General features: G+C 35.6%; 3 protein-coding genes across 10 annotated transcripts in view; all 3 read left to right on the top strand.

Annotated features, from left to right (window-relative positions):
- The window catches only part of LOC110114637 (dual specificity protein phosphatase 1-like), a 38932-nt gene extending 31456 nt beyond the window's left edge, over window positions 1-7476 (top strand). Inside the window, exons 5-7 of one of the 3 annotated variants that reach the window (XM_028692412.1) lie at window positions 1807-2104; window positions 6414-6522; window positions 7410-7476. In XM_028692412.1, the coding sequence (XP_028548245.1) occupies window positions 1807-2104; window positions 6414-6507 (392 nt within the window). In that variant the 3' untranslated portion in view covers window positions 6508-6522; window positions 7410-7476. Of the gene's footprint in view, window positions 1-1806; window positions 2105-6413; window positions 6767-7409 lie in introns of those variants that run through there. The other 2 variants (XM_020847576.2, XM_020847575.2) reach the window with 2 other exon arrangements.
- Window positions 7477-9321: 1845 nt separating this feature from the next.
- On the top strand, window positions 9322-11553 carry LOC110114639. Of its 2 annotated transcripts, XM_020847577.2 has the most exons (3): window positions 9322-9927; window positions 10531-10716; window positions 11100-11553. In XM_020847577.2, the coding sequence occupies exons 1-3, from the start codon at window positions 9481-9483 to the stop codon at window positions 11385-11387; spliced, it is 921 nt and encodes a 306-aa protein (XP_020703236.1). In that variant the 5' UTR covers window positions 9322-9480; the 3' UTR covers window positions 11388-11553. The 2 variants fall into 2 exon arrangements, with proteins under 2 accessions (XP_020703236.1, XP_020703237.1); XM_020847578.2 differs by lacking the exon at window positions 10531-10716.
- Window positions 11554-19608: 8055 nt separating this feature from the next.
- Window positions 19609-26223, top strand: part of LOC110114631 (ubiquitin-like domain-containing protein CIP73) — a 62448-nt gene continuing 55833 nt past the window's right edge. For 2 of the 5 annotated variants that reach the window (XM_020847565.2, XM_020847564.2), the window contains exons 1-3: window positions 19609-19833; window positions 22395-22524; window positions 23235-23352. In XM_020847565.2, coding sequence (XP_020703224.1) covers window positions 22396-22524; window positions 23235-23352 — 247 coding nt within the window. In that variant the 5' untranslated portion in view covers window positions 19609-19833; window position 22395. Of the gene's footprint in view, window positions 19834-22394; window positions 22525-23234; window positions 23353-24041; window positions 24176-26223 lie in introns of those variants that run through there. The other 3 variants (XM_028692416.1, XM_028692415.1, XM_020847563.2) reach the window with 2 other exon arrangements.

The following is a 26223-nucleotide window of genomic DNA, read 5'->3' as shown; positions in this document are numbered from 1 at the left end:
ATTATGAAATTTTTAAGATTAAATTGTCATTATTATTATGTTAATTTTATTACTTTTAATAATATAATTATTTATTACGTCATCCGGTTCGACCCCAATTCGATCGGTCGAATCATGAACCTCTCTGTGTTCCGGTTGTTATTCGGTTTGATTTTCACAACCTTGAATTTGAGCGTGTATAAAATTAAAATAATTTTATTTTATTAATTAAAAATTAAAATAATGTCAATTAATTCAAAATTTTAATTTCTATTAATTTAATTGATAAATATTTAATTTTAATTATTAATTAAATAAAAATATATAAATGAAATATTATTATAAATTTAAAAATTAATTAATTAATTACTAAATAAAAGTTAAATAAGATCAAATCATATGAGAGGTATAAAAGTAAACACTTTTAAATTATAATAATTAAGTTAGAGATATAAAAGTAATGAAGATAGAGGTATTTTTAATAATAATTTAATTATAATATTTTAAATTATATTAATTAAGTTAAATAAGATTAATTTCTTGAAATAGGTTAGAGGCCTCTAGGTTTGGTTTTCACTTTATATATTTCGTCGCTTGTGAGAGTTTATGACGGGTCGCTTCTTTGGCTCCTTCGTTGCTGTTCGACTTCGCCAATCGCTCCTTCGGCGACCCTCTCCTGTCGGAACGGCAGTCACGACATTTTAATCGGAAGCAACTAGGGGAGCTCGCTTGCTGTGAAGGTAACTATCTTTCTCACTTTCGTGCCCTACTTCGGCCAAATCCCATAAATACGCGAAATTTCAGGATTTGTTAAATCCGGGATTTACGGTCCAAAGGGGGAGACGGAGGATTTGTTCGGCCGTGGACTTAGCGGGTGGCAGGATTTGGCATAAACCCTTCTCAAAATCGGCTTAAATGCTGTTAAATCCTGCATCCAAACAGCACTAAAAGTCATAGCTACATAAAACTATGTTTTTGTGTTGTGGGGATGCCAACCTTCTTCTATGCTATTCTTTTTTGTTAGCTTTATATAGTGAAATTGCCTAATTGAATGATTATACTAGTCGTATAATTGGAAGCCTATCCGATTACTGCGTGAAATTGTTGTTGCTGTCATTGCCTAAACCAAGAATGTTTGGTTTATTGATATTGTCTGTAAGGCTTTGTAAGCATTTGGAGACCTGTGAAGTTGTAAGTTGCTAAATTATATAATTTTGTATACTTGATACTCTAAAATGTTAGCAAGTTACCTTTCTCTGTGGTAACCCTCAACTACGAATCCCGTAACATCTGTGAGGCTATTTATTCGCTAAATAGGATAAAGTAGATTGTCTGCAAACTTATAAGATCTCTAATTTACAGATGTTATTAATGGATCTAGGGGATTAAAATTTAGCAAATGCACTGCAAAGTTATAAGGTCCTAAACTTAAATTATTTAAACAATTAGATCAATATGTCCAAGAATAGAGGATTCTTAAATTGTCATGTTTGCATTGTTTTTTTTTTAATTAATTAATCTTTGAGGTTGTACTTCTAGTTGTATTAACTTTCTTAAGCATCTAAGCAAAAGTGATTGCCATGAAATGATTTGAATATGATTTTTAAAGTGTCTTTAAAGTCATAATCATTGAAACAGCATATTTCAATTTTATCTTGTGATGTTTTCTTAATTATCTTTAGCTAATTCATGCTATGTATACTTTGTTTAAAGTTTTATTATTTAATTGTAAAAGTTCTTTCTTATAACAAGTAAGATTTGGTTTCCTTTTTTATTTTTCGTTAATAGGCCAACTAACCATGTTTACACACTACAATGCTAACGAAGTGGTTTCAGAGAAAACAATAACTGGCGTGATCTCAATCTCCCACTCCCGAAGTCCCGTGGACTGTTTCCTATGGTGGAAACTGTTGCTTCTGATGTTAATTAACAGAGTGCTTGGATTCGTTAATATGCTAGTTCGTGCTGCTTTTTGGGATAATCGTTCACGAGCAAACTTAATTTGGGGTGCAAACTCGGTTATCTTTGGCTTCATTTTATTTTCGGTGTTCACGTTTGCTGCAATTTTATCAAAGCTTCTGCCACCATTTGATAACAAACTTTTGTCTGCTATTCAGAATGACAGGTAAGTTTTTATTGTTTTGTCAATGCAAAGTAACAAGTCATATATGTATATTTTAGCCAATTTTATCCTTGATAAAATGCTCATAATTTTAGTTGGATTTTTGAGAATCTCGAATTAGTGTTGTGTTGGAAATTTGCAAGTGGTTTTTCGATAATGAACTGAAACTGATTTTTTTTTTCTAGATCCGCTTTTGCGCACTACAGGTAATAAGATTATTTCACAGCGTCATTACTTTATAATAAAAATGAGTTATGTACAAAATTCATGAGTAAGCGATATGTATATTTCTTCTTATAGTTTCATTTTAAATTGAGAAAGCTTTACTTCTCTAAAGAGATGCCAACTGATTTGGTACAGTTAAAAGACTGTTATTAACCTTTTAAGAGTGTCATGTTGTGCCTCGCTTATTTTGAAATGGACAATTTCAACCTGTATATATGGCCTTTTGGAAATATGGGACTTCAATTTTTATTATGAATTCAATTTTTTTTTATCATTGTATTAGTAAAACTGAAGTTAGAGAGGCTTTGAAGAAAATGAAGTGTGGAAAAACTAGTGGACCTTATGATATTCCAATAGAGGTGTAGAAATGCTTAGGAGATAAAGGAATTTCTTGGCTTACTAAACTTTTTAATATTATTTCGAAGACTAAAAAGATGTCAGATGAGTGGAGAATGAGTGTATTGATTCCTATTTTTAAGAATAAAGGTGATGCACAAAATTGTGTGAATTATAAAGGAATTAAGTTGATGTGTCATACTATAAAGCTTTTGGAGAAAGTTATGGAGCATTGGTTACGGCATGATGCTAATGTTTCTCAAAAATCAATTTGGATTCATGCCGAGTAGGTCTACTATGGAAGCTATTCATATATTGAGAGGGTTGATGGAGAAGTTTAGAAAGACTAAGGAGAATCTACATATGATATTTATTTATTTAGAGAAAGCATATGATAAAGTTCCAAGATAAGTGCTATGGAGAGTTCTAGAGAAGAAAGGGGTTAATAATGCTTATATTCAGGTCATTAGGAATATGTACGCAGGAGTTGTTACTTGTGTTCAAACTAGGGGTGCAAACGAGTCGAGTCGAGCTCAAGCTAGGGGGTGTTCGAGTCGAGCTCGACTATCAAAACCCGAGCTCGAGCTCGAGCTCGAACTCGAGTCGAGTTCAAAATATGAGCTCGAGCTCGACTCGAATTCAAGTCGAGCGGCTCGTCGAGCTCCACCTTCGAGCCCGTCATCTCTTCCATCGTCCCGAGTTCTGTCACTCTTCGTCGCATCTGTCATCTCGAGGTCCATTGTCATCCAAAGCTCGTCCTTCGTCGAGCAGAGAGTCGTCGTCCCGAACTCAAAGTCCCATCCAGCGTCAAGAACCGTCATGACGAGCTTGTCCGTAATCTTCCTGAGCTCCGCCGTCATGATCCGTCGCCTGAGCTCTGCCACGACGAGCTCTGCCACCAAGTCGAGATTCGACGAGCTCTGGACGAGCTCTGCCACCAAGATCCATCATCCCGAGCTCATCCATGAACCATCGTTGTCCCGAGTAAAGCCATTGTCGTTCCGAGCTCTAGTCGCGTCCGACGACGTCGTATCGAGCTCGTCCGCCGTCTAGATCCACGCGTGCTCTAAGATTTGGATTTCCCGCTCGCTAGAATTGGATTTCTGCTTGCCATAATTGGATTTCCCGCTCATGAGAATTGGATTTCTGCGTGCGCTGCTGTCGAGCAGCTCGTCGAGCCGACGAGCCGAGTCCGATAAGCTCGAACTCGTGTTCGAGCTCGACTCGCGAGCTCGATAAGGCTGACTCGTCGAGCCCGTTACCGAGTCGAGTTCGAGCCGGCTCGCGAGTCGGCTTGACTCGGTTGCACCCCTAGTTCAAACACAATGTGTTTTGACCAAATATTTTCCTATTTCAGTTGTATTACATCAAAGATCAGCCTTAAGCCATTATATTTTTGCTTTAGTCATGGATGTTCTCACTTGACATTTGCAAGAGGATGCACCTTGGTGTATGATTTTTGCTAATGATATTCTTCTTGTTGATATGACTAGAGAGGGAGTTGAAGGTAAACTCAAATTATGGAGGTCAACCTTAGAGTCTAAAGGTTTTCGTTTGAGTAGATCTAAAGCCGAATACCTTGTGTGTAATTTTAGCAGTAATATATCTAGTGGGGGGTTTGTGACTTTGAGTGATCAAGTCATTAATAAGTGTACTTGTTTTAGATATCTTAGGTCTATTTTTCAGATTGAAGGTGAAATAGATGGGGATATTATTGGTAGAATTCAAGTTGAATAGTTGAAATAGAGGAATGCTTCGGGTTTGTTGTGTGATAGAAAAGTACCACTCAATCTTAAGAGAGTTTTATTAGATGGTGGTGAGACCTGCAATGCTTTATGGTACAAAATGTTGGCCATTAAAAGAGAAGCATAATATTCAGTTAAGTGTTGCTAGGATGAGGGTGATCAAGTGGATGAGTGGACTTACTCTTAGAGACAGGATAAGAAACGAGGATATCTAGGAAAAGGTTGGAGTAGTTCCAGTGACAGATAAGATTAGAGAGAGTCGCCTTAGATGGTTTGGTCTTGTGAAACACCGGCCTTCTAATGACCTTGTTATGAGAGTAGATGTATTAGATTTGACCTATGTTAAAAAAGATAGAGGTAGACCTAAAAAGACTTGGTTAGAAAATATTAGAAATGACCTTTCTTTATTAGGTTTAAATGAGAATTTGACTCTTAACCAGACTCAATGGAGAAAAATGATTCATTTAGCCGACCCCACGTAGTGGGATAAAGACTTGATGTTGTTGTATTGTCAATTTCTTTTTATGGGAGAGAAAAATATTTCTTGTTAGATGTACCAAATTATTTTTTATATTGAGGATAGTAATGGAATTCTACAAAGAAGTGAGCTTTATAACTCATTTGAAGGGGATGAATCTGCAGTCAAACCCATAGCCTCCTTCCCTTTATCTCCACCCACGTTCCTCTTAAACTTAGAACCCTAAATTGGAGGAAGCGTGAATTAAATATCAATAAAAAGAATCGAGTCTTTCATGGATGGACGTTAGAAATAAGATGGTTTTAAGTAGAAATAAGGCAGAGCAAAACTCCCCAAGAGTAATCTATTAATTTAGTTAGAAATGGTTTTCGACTTGAAACATGAAAGCGAAATATGAAAGGAATAGCAAATATTATTGGAGTGTTGGTTGGAGAGGGCTCCTACATGGTTAAGGTTTAGATTTTGTCAGGCGTTACTTAGATCTGATCTGAATTGCCATATATTACTCAGATAGTATTCCTGTAGGATTGGAACTGGATCATTATTTTTGGAAGCTTTAGGATAGCTCATGGATTTTGGATTGTGGGTTGGACTTCAATTCCATTACTAAAATCTTAAATTCACTAATCAAACATATAGATTCTTAATTTATTTTATCTTTTGTACAATTATCAGGCATCGCTATCAATAGGCAATAATGAGTATTGCATTAGCATTGGCAAAGATTATCATTTGCAAGAGGTGGGGTAGTGGGAAAAGCTTGACTGCCATACTTCTGATGCGCTTGGATTGGATGTACTTAGTTCCTACATTGACATGAAACCGACCCAACTTAATTTGGTCCCAGTTTCTTGGGACAAAACCCTACTTGAATCATTAATGAAATCAAATTAGTCCGGTTCAATTTAATTCAGTTTTTAGTTCAAATTATCGTGGCTTGAGTTATTGACAAGCTATGACTTCGTTTGGGGCGGCTTTCTTATTGCTTCTTAAAGCAGCTTTTTAGTATAAAAATAAAAAAAATTGTACTGAGAAGCTGCTTTAAGTAGCAATAATAAAGCCCTCTCAAACAAAGCCTAAGAGGTTTGGCCACTGTTCTTCTCACAATATGGGAAATATAAGGCTGCTGAAGATGAGAACTTCGGGTAATGATAGTTAGGAATTTCTCCCAAGGGCTTTACTGAATAAGGGAGTGGAAGTGGAACTGTGGAAGAAGTCTTCATTCAAGAATACAGAGATAGACTTGTTATTAGTTTTGCAGTTTAATTTTATTTTGATTTACCCGAATGTCAGTACTCCCTTTACCATCCTTCTATAGCCATCATCGACATTTGGGATACAAATTGCTAATAAAAAACTTTCTGTCATTCCCTCATTTCTCTGTAAACTGAACATATACTGGAAGATTGCAACGTATTATAATTCCAAGAAGCATATGTTAATTTTACGGTATTTTGATAGTAAGGACCTTTATGCTGTGTTATTAACTCATCAATGTATATAAGCTCATTTTGTTTGTGTTGTGCAGATATTACTGCTTGTTGGTGCCATTGACTCTGCCTGTAGTCATTGTGGCTGTATATTTTCATTGGCTCGGCATGAAACTATTCAAGCATGCATAAGAGACTCCTGATAAGGTCTAATTTTTCTGATCCCCTGAATACTTTATCAGTTTTATTTGACTATATTTGACATTTTTTTTTCCTGAGCAAGGAATTCATTTCAACTTCAATCATTCTTCCTTTTATGTCAATTTTGATGCATGGATGAGAAGGTTTGTAGGAAAGAATTAATAGGACGAAGTCTCCAATCAATCATTCTTCCTTTTATGTCTCTGGCGAAGGCTCCCATCAACAAAAAAATATATCATTTTGAATATTTCCATATGATGGAGTTAGCGGATTAGATTTGCGACTGACTAATTAAAGACCAATACTTTGAAGAAGTTTTCAAAATTAGATGTAGGATCACTCTTTGTTTCTTCATCTTCAAAGTGATCAATTGTCACAATAAGCTCCTGAATTGGGAGAGATTATTATGTGTGGAGCTCAGACCGGATTACCGTCCAATTTTTGTGAGTGTGTGCAGTAAAAATACAGTTACTGTTCACCAATATGTTTTTGGTGCACACACATAAAAATCGGATGCAGCTTTGATTCTGACTCTGCACGTAATAATCCTCCCGAATTGGAGACCTATTGAGGTCATGAGATTTTTGTTGACTTAATATCTAGTGGGAGAAAGCTAGAAGACATTGGAGGCTTCTTGTTATGATTGGATGACACAATGTGCTCAAATTTTAACATTCTATCAAACCTCAAATGTGCTCGAATTTTAACAATTTTGATATTGTTAAAATCTTCTCAAGGGTGAGCTCATTCTATGCGTAATTTTCTACATAAACTCAGGGCCTTTTGTAATACAATTTCTTTATATTCCTATTTCGCTGATCTTTTCACTTAAGATTTTTAGTATAGTTTGATGTAGGTGCGTAGCCTGATTTTTTATTTATTTTTGGGTATAGGGAAACAAATGGATGATTTTAAAAATATTCTCGTTTTTGTATTTGGCGTTGAGACTGGCATTGGAGATTAAAAAAAACTAAACTTTTGATACAAAAAGAATAAATATAAGGTATTATTGTCTTTGTTAGGAAAAATTATTAGGTCCAGATACCGGACATAGAGATACGTTCAAATATCCATTAAAAATTTGACATGTGGAGTGCACTTTAGTTGCGCTTTTTTGTGCGTTTTACTTGTGCTTTGCCTGAGTTTTAGTTGCACTTTTTGGTGCTCTCGACTTAAAGTTCTCTGGACACATTAAACATATTGAATATCCACGTGTTCACTCCACCTGTTATGATAGCTTTTTTATTGCTATTTAAAACAGTTTTTTTTATAAACAGTTTTTTAGTATAAAAATGTATAGTTTAAAATTCTTGGTAATAAAAAGTTGCTTTAGAAACAGTAAGAAAGATGTCTTAAATGGAGATTCACTTTAGTTATAAAAATAGCTTTTGCTACAAAATTTTCTAAAATAAAAAAAGTAGCAAGAAATGTTAGTCAAATGAAATTATAATTGTTATTTAAAATTAAAGACCATTGCAATGAGATAATTTTTTTTAAAATTAAGGGTTTTGTTGGCAAGACTATCAAGAAGCGAAGTAGTAAAAGTACATAGTTCATCTTAATTTATTAGTTGAGAGTTTAGCTATCAATCAAGAGGTTTTAGATTAGGAATTTATATATATGATGTGTGTATGCGTTTACTTTAGTTGACCTAAATGTCCTAGAAAAAATATTTGGCAAAGAGCTATGCATTTATGTCTCCATTCAATTTAATTAAATGGAAAAATCTAAAACTTTGCGGTTGTCTAATAGCAAAATCTAAAACTTTATTTATTTATAATAATTTTCTCATTTACTAATAAAAATTTTGTTTTTTTAGTCAAGAAAGTCAGCATTTAGCGTCAAAGAATAAGTTGTTAGTAAAATATTAGATATTGAGGGGATTTTTTTTTTCTATCTGAAGAAAACACCTAACATGATTGACTCCAATATAGTATTAATATGCGACGCCTCATAATTGAATAGCTTAAACCTTACACATGCACTTATTTGTCCATTATTTTTTAATCAAGTTACCTAAGCTTGCCTCTCAATATTTCCAATAAAAAAAAATGCAAAATTCTCTCCTGAAAGCGGGGTCCATAGTCTAAAAATTTTAGAAAAAGTTTGTGCATCTTATATGACCAAATTCAAAAATAAATCTCCCAATAGCCAACCGATTAATCGCAAGGGATCAATTTAGCATTTTAGAGTATTATATTGCCCTAATTTAATCCATCATTTATATAAAATTGATATAAAATTGATCCAAATTTTATTTTTAACATTATAAAATTGGTTTCAATACAGTCCCAAAAAAATTATTTTGGATCAATTTAATATAGTTGTGAAATTAAATTAAGCAACATTATACTTTAAAATTAAAATAGTCATATAAGAATAATTCCGTGACTATGGCTATTTTGAAATTTAAACCTATCTAAATTGTTTGTCACCATGAAATTAAAATTTTTTTTAATAAATATGATAATAAACCCATTTTTTCTAAGTGAGGAGAGCAACAAACTCTTGTCTTATATTTATATAGTGAATTATTTTATGTTATTAGACCTCGTGATTTTTTTCTTTATTTTTTTATTATCATTAATTTTCTAGCACTCAGTAATAATATAAATTATTGATATTTTATCTTTATTTTTTTTAATATTAAAATATCATTTTTCCCTTTTTTTTAAAAAAAAAAAAGAATTTCAATTTCAAAAAGTCACTCTCAATAGTATCGTTTCCGTAAAGTTGAAAGCCACTTCTCATAATAAATAACAGTTACTCTAATTCAGTAATTAGAAAATCAGAAATCGGGAACGCACCAACTACTCTGCCACCCTCCCCGTTCCCATTTAAATCCGGCAGCCCCAATCCCCTTCTCTTCTTCCTCAATCAGAAAACCCTAATCTCCTCACTCCCCTCCTTCCGCCTTCGCCCCGCCAAATTACTGAAATCCGGCGACGCGCGTTAAGACCCCCAATGGCGATCCACGCGAAGAAAGAGTCCGATGTGACGAGCCTAGCAACCTCATCGCCGCCGCAGTCTCCCCGGCGGCCCACCTATTACGTGATGAGTCCAATCAACCTGGACGCAGAGAAGATGTCGGGGAACGAGCTTAGTCCCAACGAGTCCCCGATCCATCCCAGCCATCAAAGGTATGCGAGCTCACCGTTGTACTATTCTCGCGAGTTCTCTACCGCACGCTTCTCTGCATCGCATAAGACTGGGTACTGGAGGAGGGTTCCACAAGATATGCAGTTCCATGGTGGAGAAGGCTTCGAGGAGGAAGAGGAGGAGGAGAGCCGGAGATGGGGAATTCGCTGCTATGCTTTCTTGTTTGTGATCGGATTTTTATTGATCTTCTCTCTGTTTTCGATCATTCTTTGGGGCGCCAGCAAAGCGCATGAACCAAAAATCACCGTGAAGGTTTTTCTTCGCACCCCTTTTTTATTTCTTAATTTCTTAACAAATTTTCATTTTTTTTATTTGAGATAAATTTTTTAACACAAATATATGCATATATGAACATATAAATATATGATTTTAATTAGAATACAGCTTGACTGTAATAATATTTAAGCATATTTTTAAAATTCTTCATATTACAATAAGGCATGGGGAGAAATTATTCCGTGCGGACCCCGGACGAAGTCCGGATACTAACCAGAATATGGCACGTTATTTTTTTCTTGGTATTGGTGCTTGGTACCGCTGTGTACTGGGTGACATGACTCGTTCTGATTGGCTTCCGAATATGATGGACTTCTTGAATCTTTTTTTTTATCTATTTTATCCTATTTTAGAGTCAATTTTTTATTTAAATATAATAAAAAAATCATTTAGTGTTGAGAATAGTACAACCACAACAACAACAAAAAAGAACAATATCAGGATTTTATCCTAATATTTGGATCAACTACATGAATCATTTTCTTTATTGCATCGGCTACATAAATTTATTTTATAATTGAATCTCAAAAATATGATATTTTTTTGTTATTGATGAAAAATAAAATAAAAAAATTGCAGAACGTGGTTTTCCACAGCTTCGACATTCAAGCAGGGATAGACCTAACCGGGGTTCCCACCGAGATGATGTCCGTCAATTCAACAGTCAATATGAGGTTTCAAAATCCCGCTGCATTTTTCGGCGTCTATGTGTCATCCACATCAATGTATCTTTACTATTTCGATCTCATGGTTGCGTCCGGCCACGTAAGCCTTTTCGCCATTGTCATTCGTCAAGGTTGGATTTGAACCTTAATGATCTGACTAATTTGTATAACCAATAAATCTTACTAATTATTTAAAAAAAATTTGAGTAAAGTTATCTAAAGATAAAATTTTAACATATTTATTTTTCTAGAATTTCATTTTAGCATAAATATTATATAAAAATATATTTATAATAATTTTAAAACTAAAGAAATAAAGAATAATTTTATTGCACATTAAAAAATTATATAAGATCAAGGGGGAATAATTGAAAGGATAAAATCTCGCCATTTGGTGGCGAATTTATTACTGAACATCCCCCCTTCTTTTGCATTTAGGTGGCGAAATTTTAAACATGGAGTAATTTCTCCCCTTTAATGCAGATGGAAGAGTTCTACTCGTCGCAGAAGAATCAGCGTTTGGTTAGGACGGCGGTGGTCGGAACGCAGGTGCCGCTTTACGGCGCCGGCGTTGGCCTCACAAGGCACAACGCCGGCGATCCGGAGGCGACGATACCTTTCAATCTCTCATTCGTTGTGCGTTCCCGCGCTAATGTTCTGGGTAAGCTAGTCCGGTCCAAGTTCGACCGCCGGATTCGCTGCTCGGTTTACTTGCATGAGTCGAGGCTCGGCCGGCCGGTCGACCTCGGCCGCGCCTGCCAGTACGAATGACAGTGGAAGAACGAGTATGTTAAAGTAGTAAAGCAGCGACTCTAATGGAGTTTATTAATGAAGTTACTGTTTTGACCTTATATCATTTATTTATATTTTTTTTTCAGGTTGATTATTTAAATTATGTAAATTTTTAATGAAATTTAAGCCCAATTGATTATTATCAGTACATTTGAGTTTTGTAAAAATACATGGTGATGGGGCTATTTTTTTCAATTATATAATTTTTTTTTCTATTTAAATGGTTGTTTTATTTTAAATTTTCATGTATTAAAATGAATATTTTATTTATAGAAATGGGAAATTTTTTTTTAAATATATTATAAATTATTTCTCATTTGCTTCCGCCATCAACCACCTCCTTGCCGTCACGAGCCGTTGCAGCCAGTATAATTAGCCATGGCAGCAGTCATAACTAGTCAGTGCTTGCAACCGCAACTAGTTACATTGTTTGCCACCTTAATAAATAATAAAATTTTGAAGCATAAATTTTACTCATATTTTATACTTAAAAAATATCTGTTACACTTACACCTATATTTATTTTTTGCAAGTTCAAATTATGATATTTTTTATTAAGGATATAATGAGCAAAAAAAGTTATAATCCATGTGACTCGGGGACATCTCAATTCTAAATAACTTCGCTAAGGGCATCTCCAACCGAATTGTATTTCATAGCGTAAAAAAAATAAAATAAAAAAAAAACATTATGTGTATTGATATGTTATCAAAAAATGTCTTGATCATGCACAAATCTCATGGCATTTTCAAGTTGGAAATTTTTTAAATTAAATTTGGGTTCATCTTAATTCCAATTTCAGCAAATTTATAGTCAAATTGAACATCTCAAAGAGACGAACCTAACAACATAAAAATCGGTCCAAACCGAGCCGAAATGGGTCCAAATCGAGGGCCTAAACCACATTCAGATGGTTCAAAGCATTATTAGGATGACAAAATGATATCCAAATATAGCATGCTTATAGTCAAATCGAGCGGCTCGGCGAGTCGAATCCAACGAGCCCAAAATCACTTAATTCCAACATCGTTAAGGCACATAAACAGTTGAAAAACTCTCTATGATCGGGGGAATCACACGAGCAATCTGATTGAGTATTCCGAAGCTGCCCTATATCTTCTTTATATTTACGGGGTGTGCCACTCATGAAAATCTATAAATAGACCCTCACTCTCTACATGAAGGGACATTGGCTAGAGATTAGAGACTGAAGCTTCAAGAGCTCTAGCACCACTGCCCCGTCGCCAATTGCAGCCGGACTTCCACCAGGTCACCAACCACCCCCGAACTTTGGCTCGGTCGCCGTCGGACCACCGCCCGGCCGCCGGACTTCCATCCGGTTGCTGACTGGTGCAGAATTTCAGGACCTTGATTTGGACTCATTTGAGCTCGGATTGAGTCGAATCTAATGATGTTGGGTTCGTACTTTTGAGACATTTAGTTCGACTATAATTTTGTTGAAATCAAAGTTCATATGATCTCAGATTTAATTTTTTAAGTTTTCAACTTTATTTTGTTTCGAGATTTTTGACCGATCAAGATAGTTTTTTGATGATATATCACCGCTAAATCTCACTGTTTCATGGGGCGAATTATTACGTCCGGTCACCGGACGTCCGGACATCCAATCCGGACGCGCCATGTCATCCGAATACACTGGATCTCGGTGTATTTTGATGACGTGGCGCGTCTAAATTGGCGTCCGAATGAATCCGAATACCTGACGTAATAATTTGCCGTTCCACGGACTACAAACATTCGTCTGACATTCAGTTGGACATGGTCCAAATAATCTATTCAAGTTGTCAAATGGGAGTTTGTCTTCGGGAGGATCAGCATTAGGGCTCTTATTGTTGCCAATTTTTAAGATTTTGATAGTTGGAGAAGGAAGAAGGGGAGTGAACAGAGTAGTCTTTTTTGGTTGAGTAAAATGGATGACGATTGAATTGCTATATATGATAAGCTGATCATTTTTTTATGCTTCGTTTGGGACTGAATTCTTAATGTTTTTTTAAATTATCTTTAGAATACAAAATTTAAAATTTTTTATTAAAAATTTGTTTTAAAAAATTAGTAAGAAAGTCATCCCAAATAAAATCTTGGAGGGAAAGGTTGCTAATTCCCAGATTTTTAAATTTGTAATTAAAGTGAGTGTTATTTATAATGAAAAGTGATTTTCAACTTTATGAAAAGCGATTTTCAAACTCATTTTTATGTAAGCATAAACCGAATCAAACGAAGCCATATATAGAGTGATATTTGCGTAAGTTTCAATTACTTTAGGACTGTGGATCCCCTATTCCCCTTGTTTTACAATGGATGGATTGAGAGCAAAAGTAATATACCGAAAGTTTTGATTTTTTTTTTAATATCGGAAAAAATCCCATTAAAATTTCATTTGGGATAATTTTAGATCATCATTTTTTTTAATTAAATTTGATACGTCGTCAAAAAATTATCTTGATCGAGCACGAATCTCGTTGCAAAATCAGGTTGGAAACTTCCGAAATTAATTTGGAGACCATCTCAACTCCGATTTCAGCAAACTTATAGTCAAATTGAACATCTTGAAAATACAAACCCAACAACACAAAATTCGACTCAACCCAAGCCCAAATGAGTCCAAATTAAGGACCCGAATCGCTGTTGGAAGGTTCAAACCACAATTTGGGTTACCAAACGGTTTCCAAACATGACGTTCTTATACTCGAATCGAGCGGCTCGACGAGATGAATCCAACGAGCCCAAGATCGTCAAATTCCGACATCATTAAGGCCTTCAAATGTCTAATAAACTATACATAATCAAGGGATTCAATATCGGCCGTCCATCCAACCACTTCCAACATGCCCTTGATCCTCCATCTATTTACGGGCCATGCCATTCCCAAAATATATAAATAGAGCTCCCTCTCCTCTTGAAGAAGGACTCCCTAAGCCTAAGGAAAAAAGAGAGAGATCGGAGATCGCTCTTGCTTCCTAGCCTCCTCGACCACCACTGGAGTTTCATCGGACCACCGCCGGACCACCACATGAGGCCCTTACCTCCGCTGACGCCGTTGCTCCGCCGGATCACCACTTGAGGCCCTCACCTCCGCCGGACCACCAGCTGACGTCGTTGCTCCGTCGGACCACCACTTGAGGCCCTCACCTCCGCCGGACCACCGCTTGACTTCGTTGCTCCTTTGAACCACCACTTCAGGCCCTCACCTTCCTCGACCACCGCTGGACTTCCGCCGGACCACCACTTAAGGCCCTCACCTCCGCCGGACGATGCCTCTTAACGCCGTTGCTCCGTCGGACCATCACTTGAGGCCCTCACCTCCGTCGGACCATCGTCTGACGCTGTTGCTCCGCCAGACCACCACTTCAGGCCTTCACCTTCGCCGGACCACCGCCTGACGCCGTTGCACCGTCGGACCACCACCTAAGCCCCTCGCCTCTGTCGGACCACTGCCTGACGGCGTTCCTTCGTCAGACCACCACTTATGGCCCTGTGCTCCACCAGGCCACCACCTGAGGCCTGGACTCCCACCGGATCACCACCTGTGGCTCAAAGTCCCACCTGACCACCACCTTTTAAGGGGTTTCCACGTAAAAAATTAGTGTCTCTTATGAACGCTACACCTCTCTCTTATCTGATTGTGTACTGGATTTTCGTACAATGCTAAGATGTTAAACTATATATTTATCTACCGCCACGAATATTCCAGGACACAACAAAATTAAAAATAATTTTATCAAACATTAAAAAAATCGTCACAAAAGAATAATAATAATAATAAAAGCAATGTACAAAAGACTGTACGGATGATTCTTTCAATTTTGATCAATTTAGACCCATAATTCCTATAAATATTAAATGCTCATGCCCCCCTTTGTTCGGCAGCATTGAGCTATCCATTTATGTCTCGATTCATTTGAGTCAAATTAATATAAAAAAAAAGGATTTTTAATTTCAAATGTAATTAAATATATTTTTTATGTATTAATCATTCAAATTAAATTTAATAGTTATTGTTGTGTCATGGAATATTCACGACGATAGAAAAATATAAAGTTTAATGTCTTAGCTTTAAACGAAATCAAGTACACAATCAAATAAAAGAGATGGTTGAGCGCTCATAAAGAGACACCATAGTTTTTATATGGATACCCCTCAAAATGGGAAAAAAATTACAGGGCATGACCTAGTTTGAAAGAATTCATTAGTGTTTTCAGAAGATTATAAATTGGCTTTTTCTTAGGGGAAGGCCTTGGTTTGATATAAAAAATATATACATCATATGGAGTGCATTACATGGCGGGAATTGGAATAATTAGTATTTACATGTTCGTTTAGTCGGCATGACCATAACCAGCGGACGAAGGAGGTCGGAAAGACACTACATGAAATTCATCAATTACCGACGGTCTGGACCGGCGGTTCTCCAACCGCCGGTAATAACGGCGGTGTGACCGCTAGTTTTTATCTGCGGTTTAACCGGCAGTTATGTAAATTAAAGCTACTGAAAATAACTGCGATCCATAAACCGTTGGTTAACCTGCAGGCATTAAATCTTACTGGCGCGTTACCGGCGGCCACCGGTGTTAAGTAAATTATTTCAGGCAGTCTAAACTGCCGGAACACCACCGAAAAGTGTCCTAGAACAAGTCATCCTGAGCCTTCCATTTCATTTCATCGTCTGCTCCCTCTCTCCTGCGTGACGCTCACCCCCATCTCCTCCGCTCTTTCGCGATCGAGGCGTGCCCTCCGACTGTCGATGAGGTCCCTTCAGTCACCGAAAAGGTACTCCAAATGAAGATCTCGCCCCCACTGCATGGCCGAAGATCTCTCCCCGCTCGTGCACGAAACTGGCCTCCGAGGTTTGCATTTTTAGTTTTTTTTTTTTTTTAAGTTGTTTTTGCTATTTCGGTTAGATTACATAAGGGATCAGCCTTAAGCCAATATCTTTTTGCTTTATTCATGGATGTTCTCACTAGACATTTGTGAGAGGATGTACCTTGTTGTATGTTTTTTGCTGATGATATTCTTCTTGTTGATAAGACTAGATATGGAGTTGATGGTAAACTTGAATTATGGAGGTCAACCATAGAGGCTAAATGCTTTCGCTTGAGTAGATCAAAAACTAAATATATGAAGTGCAATTTTAGTAGTAATAGATCTAGTGAAGGGTTTGTGACTTTGGGCGATCAAGTCATTAATAAAAGTACACATTTTAGATATCTTAGATCTATGGTTCAGAGTGATAGTGAAATAGAAGGGGATATTATTAGCAGAATTCAAGTTGGATGGTTGAAATGGAAGAATGAATCGAGCTTGTTGTGTGATAAAAAAGTCCCCCTCAAACTTAAGGGAAAATTCTATAAGATGGTGGTGAGATCTGGAATGCTTTATGGTGTCGAATGTTGGTCATTAAAGGAGAAGCATAATATTAAGTTAAGTATTGTAGAGATGAGGGTGCTCAAATGGATGAGTGGCTTTACCCTTAGAGATATGATACAAAATGAGCATATACGTAAAAATGTTGGAGTACCTCCAGTGGATGATGAGATTAGAGAGTGTCGCCTTAGATGGTTTTGTCACATAAAACGACAACCTTTAGATGACACGATTAAAAAAGTTGAGATATTAGATTTGACTTATGTTAAAAAAGGTAGAGGTAGACCTAAGCATACTCGTCTCTGCAACACTTAACTTAGTATTATGCTTCCCTTTTAATGGCCAACATTCGGCACCATAAAATTATGAAGTTTCCCTTAGAAATAGGATACGAAATGAGCATATTCGTGATAAGGTTGGAGTAGCTCCAGTGAAATATAAGATTAGAGAGAGTCACTTTAGATGGTTTGATCACATTAAACAGAGGCCTTCTAATGACCCGGTAAGGAAAGTTGAGATATTAGATTTGACTTATGTTAAGAAAGGTAGAGGTAGACCTAAGCATCCTCATTTCTACAACACTTAACTTAGTATTATGCTTCTCTTTTAATGACCAACATTCGACACCATAAAATTATGAAGTTGTTTTTGCTTGGGTTGCGGGTTACCCAAATTTGTTTTCACTTATTGATTTGTTTTAATGATATATTTGTGATAATTATTGTGATTCACTATAGTGGCGGGTTACCCAAATTTGTTAAAATCGATGTATTTTTTGTGCAGGTTTAGAGTTTTCGGGTGAAAATCAATAAAATAGAGGAGATGTTGTCAATTTTTTTTCAAATGCTAAAGGTTTCCGACGGCCAACTGGTGGTTTGACCACCGAAAACTTCAATATCGTACGACTAATTATAGCCACCTAAAAACTACTAAAACTGCTAGTACATACCGGCGGTATGCCGACAGTGTCCGACGGTACACCGACGGTCTCACCACCCCGCAATTCCTTTGATTTTAATCACCGGGAAGTCGACGGTAACATCACCGGCGGTGTACCGGCGGTGAGAACTCATTCCCTTTCTGTTCCTCTCTGGCTTGGATTTTCCTCCCAGAATCGTCCGGGACGATAGAGAGATTGGCCAAGCGGATCTGCACTGTTCAAAATATCGTCCTGAGATAAGTTCTGGGAACCGTCCAGGACGATCCACTGTCTACGTTGTAATAACGATGATAATTATACCAGCAATCACGAGCGCTTTAACCGCCGGAACCTAACTGGCGGTAGTAACAGCCGAAAAATCGCCTGTGAAAAAACACCACCGGAAAAGGTTTTCTGCACTATTTTTACATGTATTTTTTAAACCGCCGACAAGCCGCCAGTGTTTTACAAAACTAGATGCCACCACCTGAGTCCCGGACTTCCGTCGGACCACAACTGGAGGCCCTCACCTCATTCGGACCACCACTTGAGGCCCGAACTTCTGCCGGACCACCACCTGAGGCCCAGACTTATGTCAGACCACCACTGGAGAACCTGTTCCCCACCAGGCCACCTCCTGACAATCAGAATTATGCTAAACCACTTCCGCCGAACCACCACTTGAGGCCCTTTGCTCCACCATGCCACTACCTGACTCCCCGGACTTCTACCGTGCCACCACCTGACGTCCATACTTCCACCAAACCACCACTTGAGGCCTTGTGCTCCACCAGACCACCACCTGATGCTCAAACTTCAGCTGGACCACCACTTGAGGCCCTGAGCTCTACTAGGCCACCACATGACGCTCGAACTTCTGTCATACCATTACTTGCGGCTCCGTGCTCCATCAGGCCACCACCTGACGCTCGGACTTTTGTCGGACCACAACTTGACGCCCAACGTTCTCCCAGAGTACCGCCCTTCTACTAAGGTCTTTCGGACCTCTGTCTCGCGTCGACTATGACCCTTCTAACCAAACAAACATGTCTATGTTGATTATTGTAACTCCCAACATGTAATGCGCTCTTCTCTTGGATGGCTCTCTTGAAGTCGTGTATACTCATCCTACAAAATTTAGTACAATATTAAGTAATATATATATATATATATATATATATATATATATATGAAAACATAAAAATTATAAATATATGAAAATCCGTTTTACTTTTAGAGTGATTTATACATATGCCACACAGTTTCCATGTATTTACATAGTTCATCCTTAAATTTCAATATTTATTTATAAAAATATTAAAACATTTAAATTACATAAAAGTATTATTAACATTATTTTCATATACATAAATTATGTTATTGAGAAAAAAAATTATGAGAAATTATTTTGTGTGGAGACCGTACGCAGAATGTCATCCGGAGACAAGCCATAATGAGTCACGTCAGCAGTAGTGTGTCATGGGACCAAACAATATCGTGTCGCGGTACCGAGCACATGGATGATGTGACACATTTTGGTAGATCTACAGATAAAGTTCAATATCTGCACAAAATAATTAATCGAACTACTGAGGCAGTTGGTTCAAATAAAAATGGTTCCGGTTGTGCATCTTATTTTAATCTATTGATTACAAATTTTGACTATCAAATAACTCTCCTTGGTCTATTGGTTGAGAGCTTAGGCTTCCAACTAAGAGGTTGAGGATTCGAGTCTATGTGTTTGCCTTAAATGGCCTAAATGTCCAAAAAAAAAAAGTTTTAATTTAAAACTTTTTTTTGTGATGTGTGCGAGTTTTAATAATTGGCGTAAATGGTAAAAAAAAAAAAAGTTTTCGGTCTTGTTTTTGCTTTTTATATTTTAGAATTGATAGGCGATTTTAAGCTACATAACTGGAACGGCCTTGCTCCATACACGGATCCTCTCACACATGTCTACGACTTACGCGGCAAAGCGTTGCCCTCTTCTCTGCTTACAGTCTTCAAGAAGGAGCTCTGAGATGCCTTCAGTCAGGCGAAGAAGGCTACAAACGAAAAGTTCCAACGGCTATCCTCTGCATTTTCATCTGGAAATCAATCTTATTATCCATTTCCGAAATCGTCAAGGTAAGATCGAATGGATTTGCATTCATTCTTTCCTTAGTGTTGATTCGTTATCATCTCTTCCGCATTCCTTTAGCCCTAATTTTTAAGCCTTTCATAATGCCGGAAAAATCGGAACGTGGCTATTTTCTTTGCGAGGAGGTGTTTAGATTCTTTCCACTGCCATGGGTTGTTAGAGTTTTTTGAAGAACAATTTCTTGGAGGGGGGACATTATTGATATTTCTGTAAGGGTGTTGTTTTTTGGTTTAGGGTTTGAGGGTGGTTTGTTTGCTAGTGCGTTGTTGTAGAATGCAAATACGCGTGGCTTCTCCGTGTTTGTGATTTTTAGATTTTACTTTGAAGGATCAGATTAACAGATGCGAAAATGTTCCTCCTGACATGCATGTGTTGGGGATGAAAATGTCCAAGTCCATGTTAATTTGCACTTTGTAGTGAGATATTTGAATACTAGGACATGAAGCAAATTTTTTATTTTCTGGTTATAGGAGTTGCATAGAATGCTATGTTTGATTCATGGTGCCTTTAGACTTTATAGATTTATTTGGGGGAGCTGTAGTTTTTTTTAAGAGTAGTTACAGAGCTATTACGAGAATTTTTTTTTAAACTTTATTGAATATTATAAACTTTTTTTTTTTAAATCGAGTGGCAGATTTTTTACTACTTCACACTCTAATAGTTCTTGTTGTAAAAAATAACTATCTATCACAAAATTTTCTAAAAAAGAAGCGAAAGAGGTGCAACATGCTATGATCCTTCTTTATACACGGTATTGAAGAAATACATCCACTGCACTGAATGCGATTTACAGATGTTGAAGTTTGTTTCTCTCAGGAAAAATGAATTATAATTGTGGCACTTGTATTGGTTTCAGGCAAAATGTAATCTTATTTTCTATTTTGGTGGTCTTAGAGGTAAGATGCTACTATCTTTTTTCATTCTATAGAACAGTTTATCTTCGCAACTGTGTTGCACTTTCTTGTTTGCGTGCAAGCATATGCAGGGAATTTTGCATCTAAATGATATTAAAAGAAGATTTGTACGAGAATTAACTTTTGTGCACCTGATTTACCCATTATATCTTAAATGATAAGATTGGTAATCATAGTAATGTTGGGTTTATTTAGGAAAGCTTTTACACAACTTCACACATCAATGCTATAATTTAATTTTCCTATAACTTTTTTGTTATTTTTATAAAATTTCTATAGCGAGAATGAGCTTTTAGATAATCAAATTTGTTAAAATGGGATAGTTGGAAGAAAGTTGTTTGGTTTTTTTGGGAGAAAAAATTTATAATACTCACACCAGCTTTAAAAAATTATAATTGTTCTCATAATAGTTCACAACTAATTTTATAGACAGTTGCAACTGTCCCAATCATAATTGTACCCATCAGACTTGTAGGCTGATTGTGAGCCATGGCTGCATCACTTCCGCTTTCCTTCCCTTCCATATCTCATCTCGCTTGCCAATGCAGAAAAGAGATACTTACATTTGTCTTTGTAGTTTGTTTCTCTCTGAAAATGAGTTATAATTGTGGCACTTGTAGTAAAAATGTAATATTGTTTTCTTATTTTTGTGGTCTTAGAAGTACTCTGCAACTATGTTTTTTCATTGTACAAAATAGTTTTATCTTCGTGATTGTGCTGCACTTTCTTGTTTGCCTGCAAGCATATGCAGGGCAATTTGTATCTAAATGATATTAAAATAAAGATTTGTATGAGAATTAACTTTTGTGCACCTGATTTAACCATTATCTCTTAATTGATAAGATTGTTAATCATATTAATGTTGGGTTTATTCAGGAAAGCATTTTCTCAACTTCACACATAAATGCTAAAATTTAATTTGCCTATAATTTTTTTGTTATTTCTGTAAAATTTCTATAGCTAGAATGAGCTTTTTCATAATCAAATTCGTTAGAATATGATTGTTGGAAGGAAGTTTTGATTTTTTAAGGGAAAAAAATTATAGTACTCAACAATTTTAAAAAACAGTAACTGTTTTCATAATGATTCACAACTAATTTTACAGACTGTTGCAACTGTCCCAATCATACTTGTACCCATCAGACGTGTATGTTTATTGTGAGTCAGGGTTGCATTGCTTCCACTTTCCTTCCCTTCCATATCTTATCTCGCTTGCCAATGCAGAAAAAGGGATAACTTACACTTGTCTTTGCCACTACTCGCCCCTGCACTAAGATCTAAGTTCAGCTCTTAATGCATGACAAAATTAATTGTTACATCTCTTTTTAAAAGATTATTTTTGAACAAAAAAAAAAAAAGACTTTCAATTGCTAGATTGCGCTTTATTTCAATACTATGCTGCGTGCTATTACTTGGCTTGAAGATCCCTTATGAAAAAAATATATCAAATGCAAGAGTATACATTCTCTTATTTATCCCTCATATAGATTTTAATCAATGTATTGTTCTTTAAGATTTCCTGTTTTGAAAGAGTTCTCGTATTAGGTTTGTCTTTCTTCTAGCATTTGCTCATATTGCACGTACTCCTATTGATGCACCCCTAATGAAGCAGCTCCTTTATGTTTATCATACAGGATGGCGCATGAATCCAGCTTGAAGGACACTAGTTCAATCCAGGGCACCGGTGAAAGTTCAGACTCAAGTTTTGAGATCAAAATCAAAACTCTCGATTTCCAAACACATTCCTTCCGTGTGAATAAAAATGTAGATTTTCTCTAGCGCTCCTTTAATTGATACTCATATCAAATACTTATGTAGATATTCATTGCAAACTAATTCTTTTTTAATTGATTAATTTTGTTAAGACAAAATAATTTGTGTGATGGCATGAAGCCTAGCAAAACTCTGCTGTATGCATAACCTTTTTTTCATACAAAAAATGAAAATTCAATCAATGGACGAGTTAAAGAAAATGCTAATTTTTATTTATGTTTAACTTTGATAGAATTTCAATTGACTTTTAACTATTATATTGATTTTCTGATGTTCACGGTGTGCCATCTTCCCCTGTTATTTTTCTCTCCCCACCATTGTTATCTTTGTAGATTAAGTTTGTAGAATTTGATTTATTTTCTTGAGAGAATTGCCCGTCTGATGCAATTTGTATTTATAACCTACTTTATCTTGTGCTTCATAGGGCATGCTTGGATAGTTGTGCCAGCTTAAATTTTGCTGATCGACTTTATTGTCTTTATGTTTTAAGTTTATGTTTCAAATGCAGCTATTTGTTTCCACGCGTTATATGCATAGTAATTCCATATCAATGCAACTTTTATTGTGGTTTTGTTATCTTCATGACAGTTTAGCTTGCACGCAACGGCTATTTTTTTCTAATTACCGATAGATTACTTTATATCGCCACTATTGCTCATTTTGTATGATTTGTTACGGTATTAATTAATGGAATTTTGCAGATGCCCATATTAGCTTTGAGGGAGGAGGTAGTGACTAAAATTGGCGTTCCCTTGGAAAAACAGCGGCTACTCTATAAAGGGAAGGTTCTCAAGGATCACCAATTGCTATCGGAGCTCAGTATCCTACTGATCTTCTATTTGTATTATCCTTTCATCTTTTTCATGTTTTTTTTTTCTTAGTTTAGGACCTCATCCATGATCTACATGTATTTCTGTACTTGTTTTTTAAAGTTATTTTTCAAGTACACACTTTTGAAAACTAATGTCTCAGCCTCTCTGGACCTTATCCATTTATTCTAATTTAGTGTTGTTCGAGATGTTAGATATAATTTATTACAATTTTTTTTTTTAAATTTCTATCCTTATAATCTTTTGTCTACCCTTTCTAATTTTTTTCCTTAATTTAATTTACCTATTTTATTAGTTCATCTACTACTCTCAAATGTCCATGCCCAAACAACTTAAGCCTATATTCACACAAAGATATTTATCTATTCTTAGTATACATATAAGCTAATTGTATGTTGGTGTTAGAAAAGATAGAAGAAAAGAAGAGAGAAAAAGTTGGACTACTTGTTTGATTCAATTGGCTAGAATTTGGCCTTATAAACTGAGGGTTATAAAAGTGAAAATAGGGAAGACATTAACGCATTCAAGCAAGGAAGGAAATATGAAATATTACAGCAGAGTTAATTGAAAAATTACCGAATGCATTTGATAGAATCCCTTTAATTAGCCCTAAAATAGTCGCATGCCACCTGCCTTCCATTCCAATCCCTAGATAATAGCTAGAATTTCCAAATCCAGGGAAGCAACGCCAGCTGATTTTTCTGTGGGAATCCGCATGCTGTCCTCAATTGCACCAGCCAAGGGAGGACTTTAAACTGCCAGCCCAAACCTGCCATTTATAAGTTGGATTTCTATCTCGATAAAACTCAGAGGTATGATGGAAGCTAATTATATTTTTTGTTTATTTTTTTGCATTGTGCGGCAATTTGTATTCAGCCATTTTGGTTATTAATGGTGGTATTAATTATTGGTGAGAATATTCTAAATGTAGTTATGCTCCTCAAATTGGATTATAAGATAGCTTAAAATGTCAATTTTCGATGGTGATGGATGGACTATTGCAGCATAGACTTGAGGAAGAATAGATACTTACTGGAGCTAACATAAACTAACATACAGATTCTAGTAAGATTCACTATGAGAATATTCATGGCGGGTATGAAATACGATATAGAAATGCAATTGAAAAAGCTATTGTTGATTTCATGATAGCGATTGTAATAGTTTTGAGAAATGAGAATAATATTTGATTACTTATAAAAAAGGAACAACCAAATTACAAGTAAACCTCTTTTATAACTTAGAAGTATTTGTTTTGCAAGTATTGTAAGGTAGTTGCAAAAGATAGTTTGATTAGACAACACAGAGTAATGTTTTGGATATATATATAGGAGTGTATATTAAACTATCAAAGGAAATGATACCTTGGTATAAGATGGTAGAATTTAAAATAAGAGAAATTAAATAGTTCAAAAGAGGTTGCTAAGAGTGGAAAATTAGAATTGTTTAGTTGAGTCAAATGTAATAATATGAAATAAAATGACCAAGTCCTTTATGAAGATCATTGTCAAAGTTGTACGACAATTCAGAAACAAATTGTATACTAAGAAAGAAGCTTAATGGAGGAGCGAGCAGGCACGCATAGGGCTGCAAATGAACCGAGTCGAGCCGAGTATGTGAGTGTTCATGTTTGTGTTCATTTAATATCAAGTTGTTCAAGTTTGGTTCATGTTTGTTCGAGCTTTATTGTTTGTGTTCATGTTTGGTTCATTTAAATTAACGAGTGTTCATGTTCGGTTCATGTTCAGTTCATGTTCGTTCGTTTAGTGCTTATCGAGCTTTAAACAAACAAACATGAACGAGCTATAAGCAAGCTCTACTTTTAGATGTTCATTAACTTAACAAACGAGTTTTATCGAGCTTCCTAAAAAATGATTACATCGAGCATGTTCGCGAACATATTTAATGAATTTTTTTTAACTATCAAACAAAAACTTTCATGAACATATCTATGAACAAACACATTTATAATAAAAGCAATTGTCTATGTAACAAAATCAATGATTTATAAGCAAATTCTATCTTCACAAAATTTTCCTAACAGCATCATTAATAAAGACAATGATTTATAAATAAATAACCAAATAAAGCTACAATTACTTAGACAACAGTTAAGTAATATTTGATACCTGCAACACTCACATGAATCGAGCTTTTATTGAGCTTAATGTCGAGCTTGTTCACGAACTTCAAATGATGTTGTTCACGAACATAAATGAGCCGAACGCATTAGTGTTCAAGTTTGTTTATTTAAGAAACGAGTATTTAAAATATTGTTCAAGTTTGTTTGTTAAGTTAATTAAACGATCACAAACGAGCTTTAATCGAACCGAACAACGAGTAGCTTATCGAACGTTTGGTTCGCTTGCAGCCCTAGGCACGCAAATAATTAAGAAAAAGAAATATTCTTTTAATGAATGACAAAAATTTGATTATTGTATAATAGGGTTATAACAATTTTAAAAGGCTCAAGTCTTTCAAAGAGTTGGCTAGCAAAATAAAAGTTATAGATTTTGATAATTTATATAATAGGCCTAAGTACTAAAGAAAGGAGAAAATTAGATATATATACTACTTAAGACAAAAAATAAGAGATCTATGAACTTTAATCAAGTTGATATATTTAAAATGAAGATAATAAGACCATAGTAAAAAAATGGATATAAAAGGAGAGGTGAAAATGCTATTTTGAAAACTTATTAAATAGGAGCTTGAAAAATATATTTTGCAGGAGTATGATAAACAAAGCAATGAAATATATTATAGATTGATCTAACAATATTTAAGTGGAGGAAGAAATGCATAAATTTAAAGCTTTAGGTCCAAATATATTTGAAGACTAAAAGGAAGAATTTTGTGG

This window comes from Dendrobium catenatum, unplaced genomic scaffold, assembly GCF_001605985.2.
Source record: "Dendrobium catenatum unplaced genomic scaffold, ASM160598v2 original_scaffold_197033, whole genome shotgun sequence".
Classification (NCBI taxonomy): Eukaryota; Viridiplantae; Streptophyta; class Magnoliopsida; order Asparagales; family Orchidaceae; genus Dendrobium; species Dendrobium catenatum.
Note: the sequence above shows the minus strand (reverse complement) of the source record. Positions and strands in the feature narration are given on the sequence as shown.

What these genes read in the sequence shown, in the direction of transcription:
- LOC110114639 (XM_020847577.2), top strand. Translation starts at nt 9,481, where the DNA reads ATGGCGATCCACGCGAAGAAAGAGTCCGATGTGACGAGCCTAGCAACC. An exon ending in AACCAAAAATCACCGTGAAG is followed by an intron (nt 9,928 to 10,530) that starts GTTTTTCTTCGC and finishes AAAAAATTGCAG; the next exon opens with AACGTGGTTTTCCACAGCTT. An exon ending in TCATGGTTGCGTCCGGCCAC is followed by an intron (nt 10,717 to 11,099) that starts GTAAGCCTTTTC and finishes CCTTTAATGCAG; the next exon opens with ATGGAAGAGTTCTACTCGTC.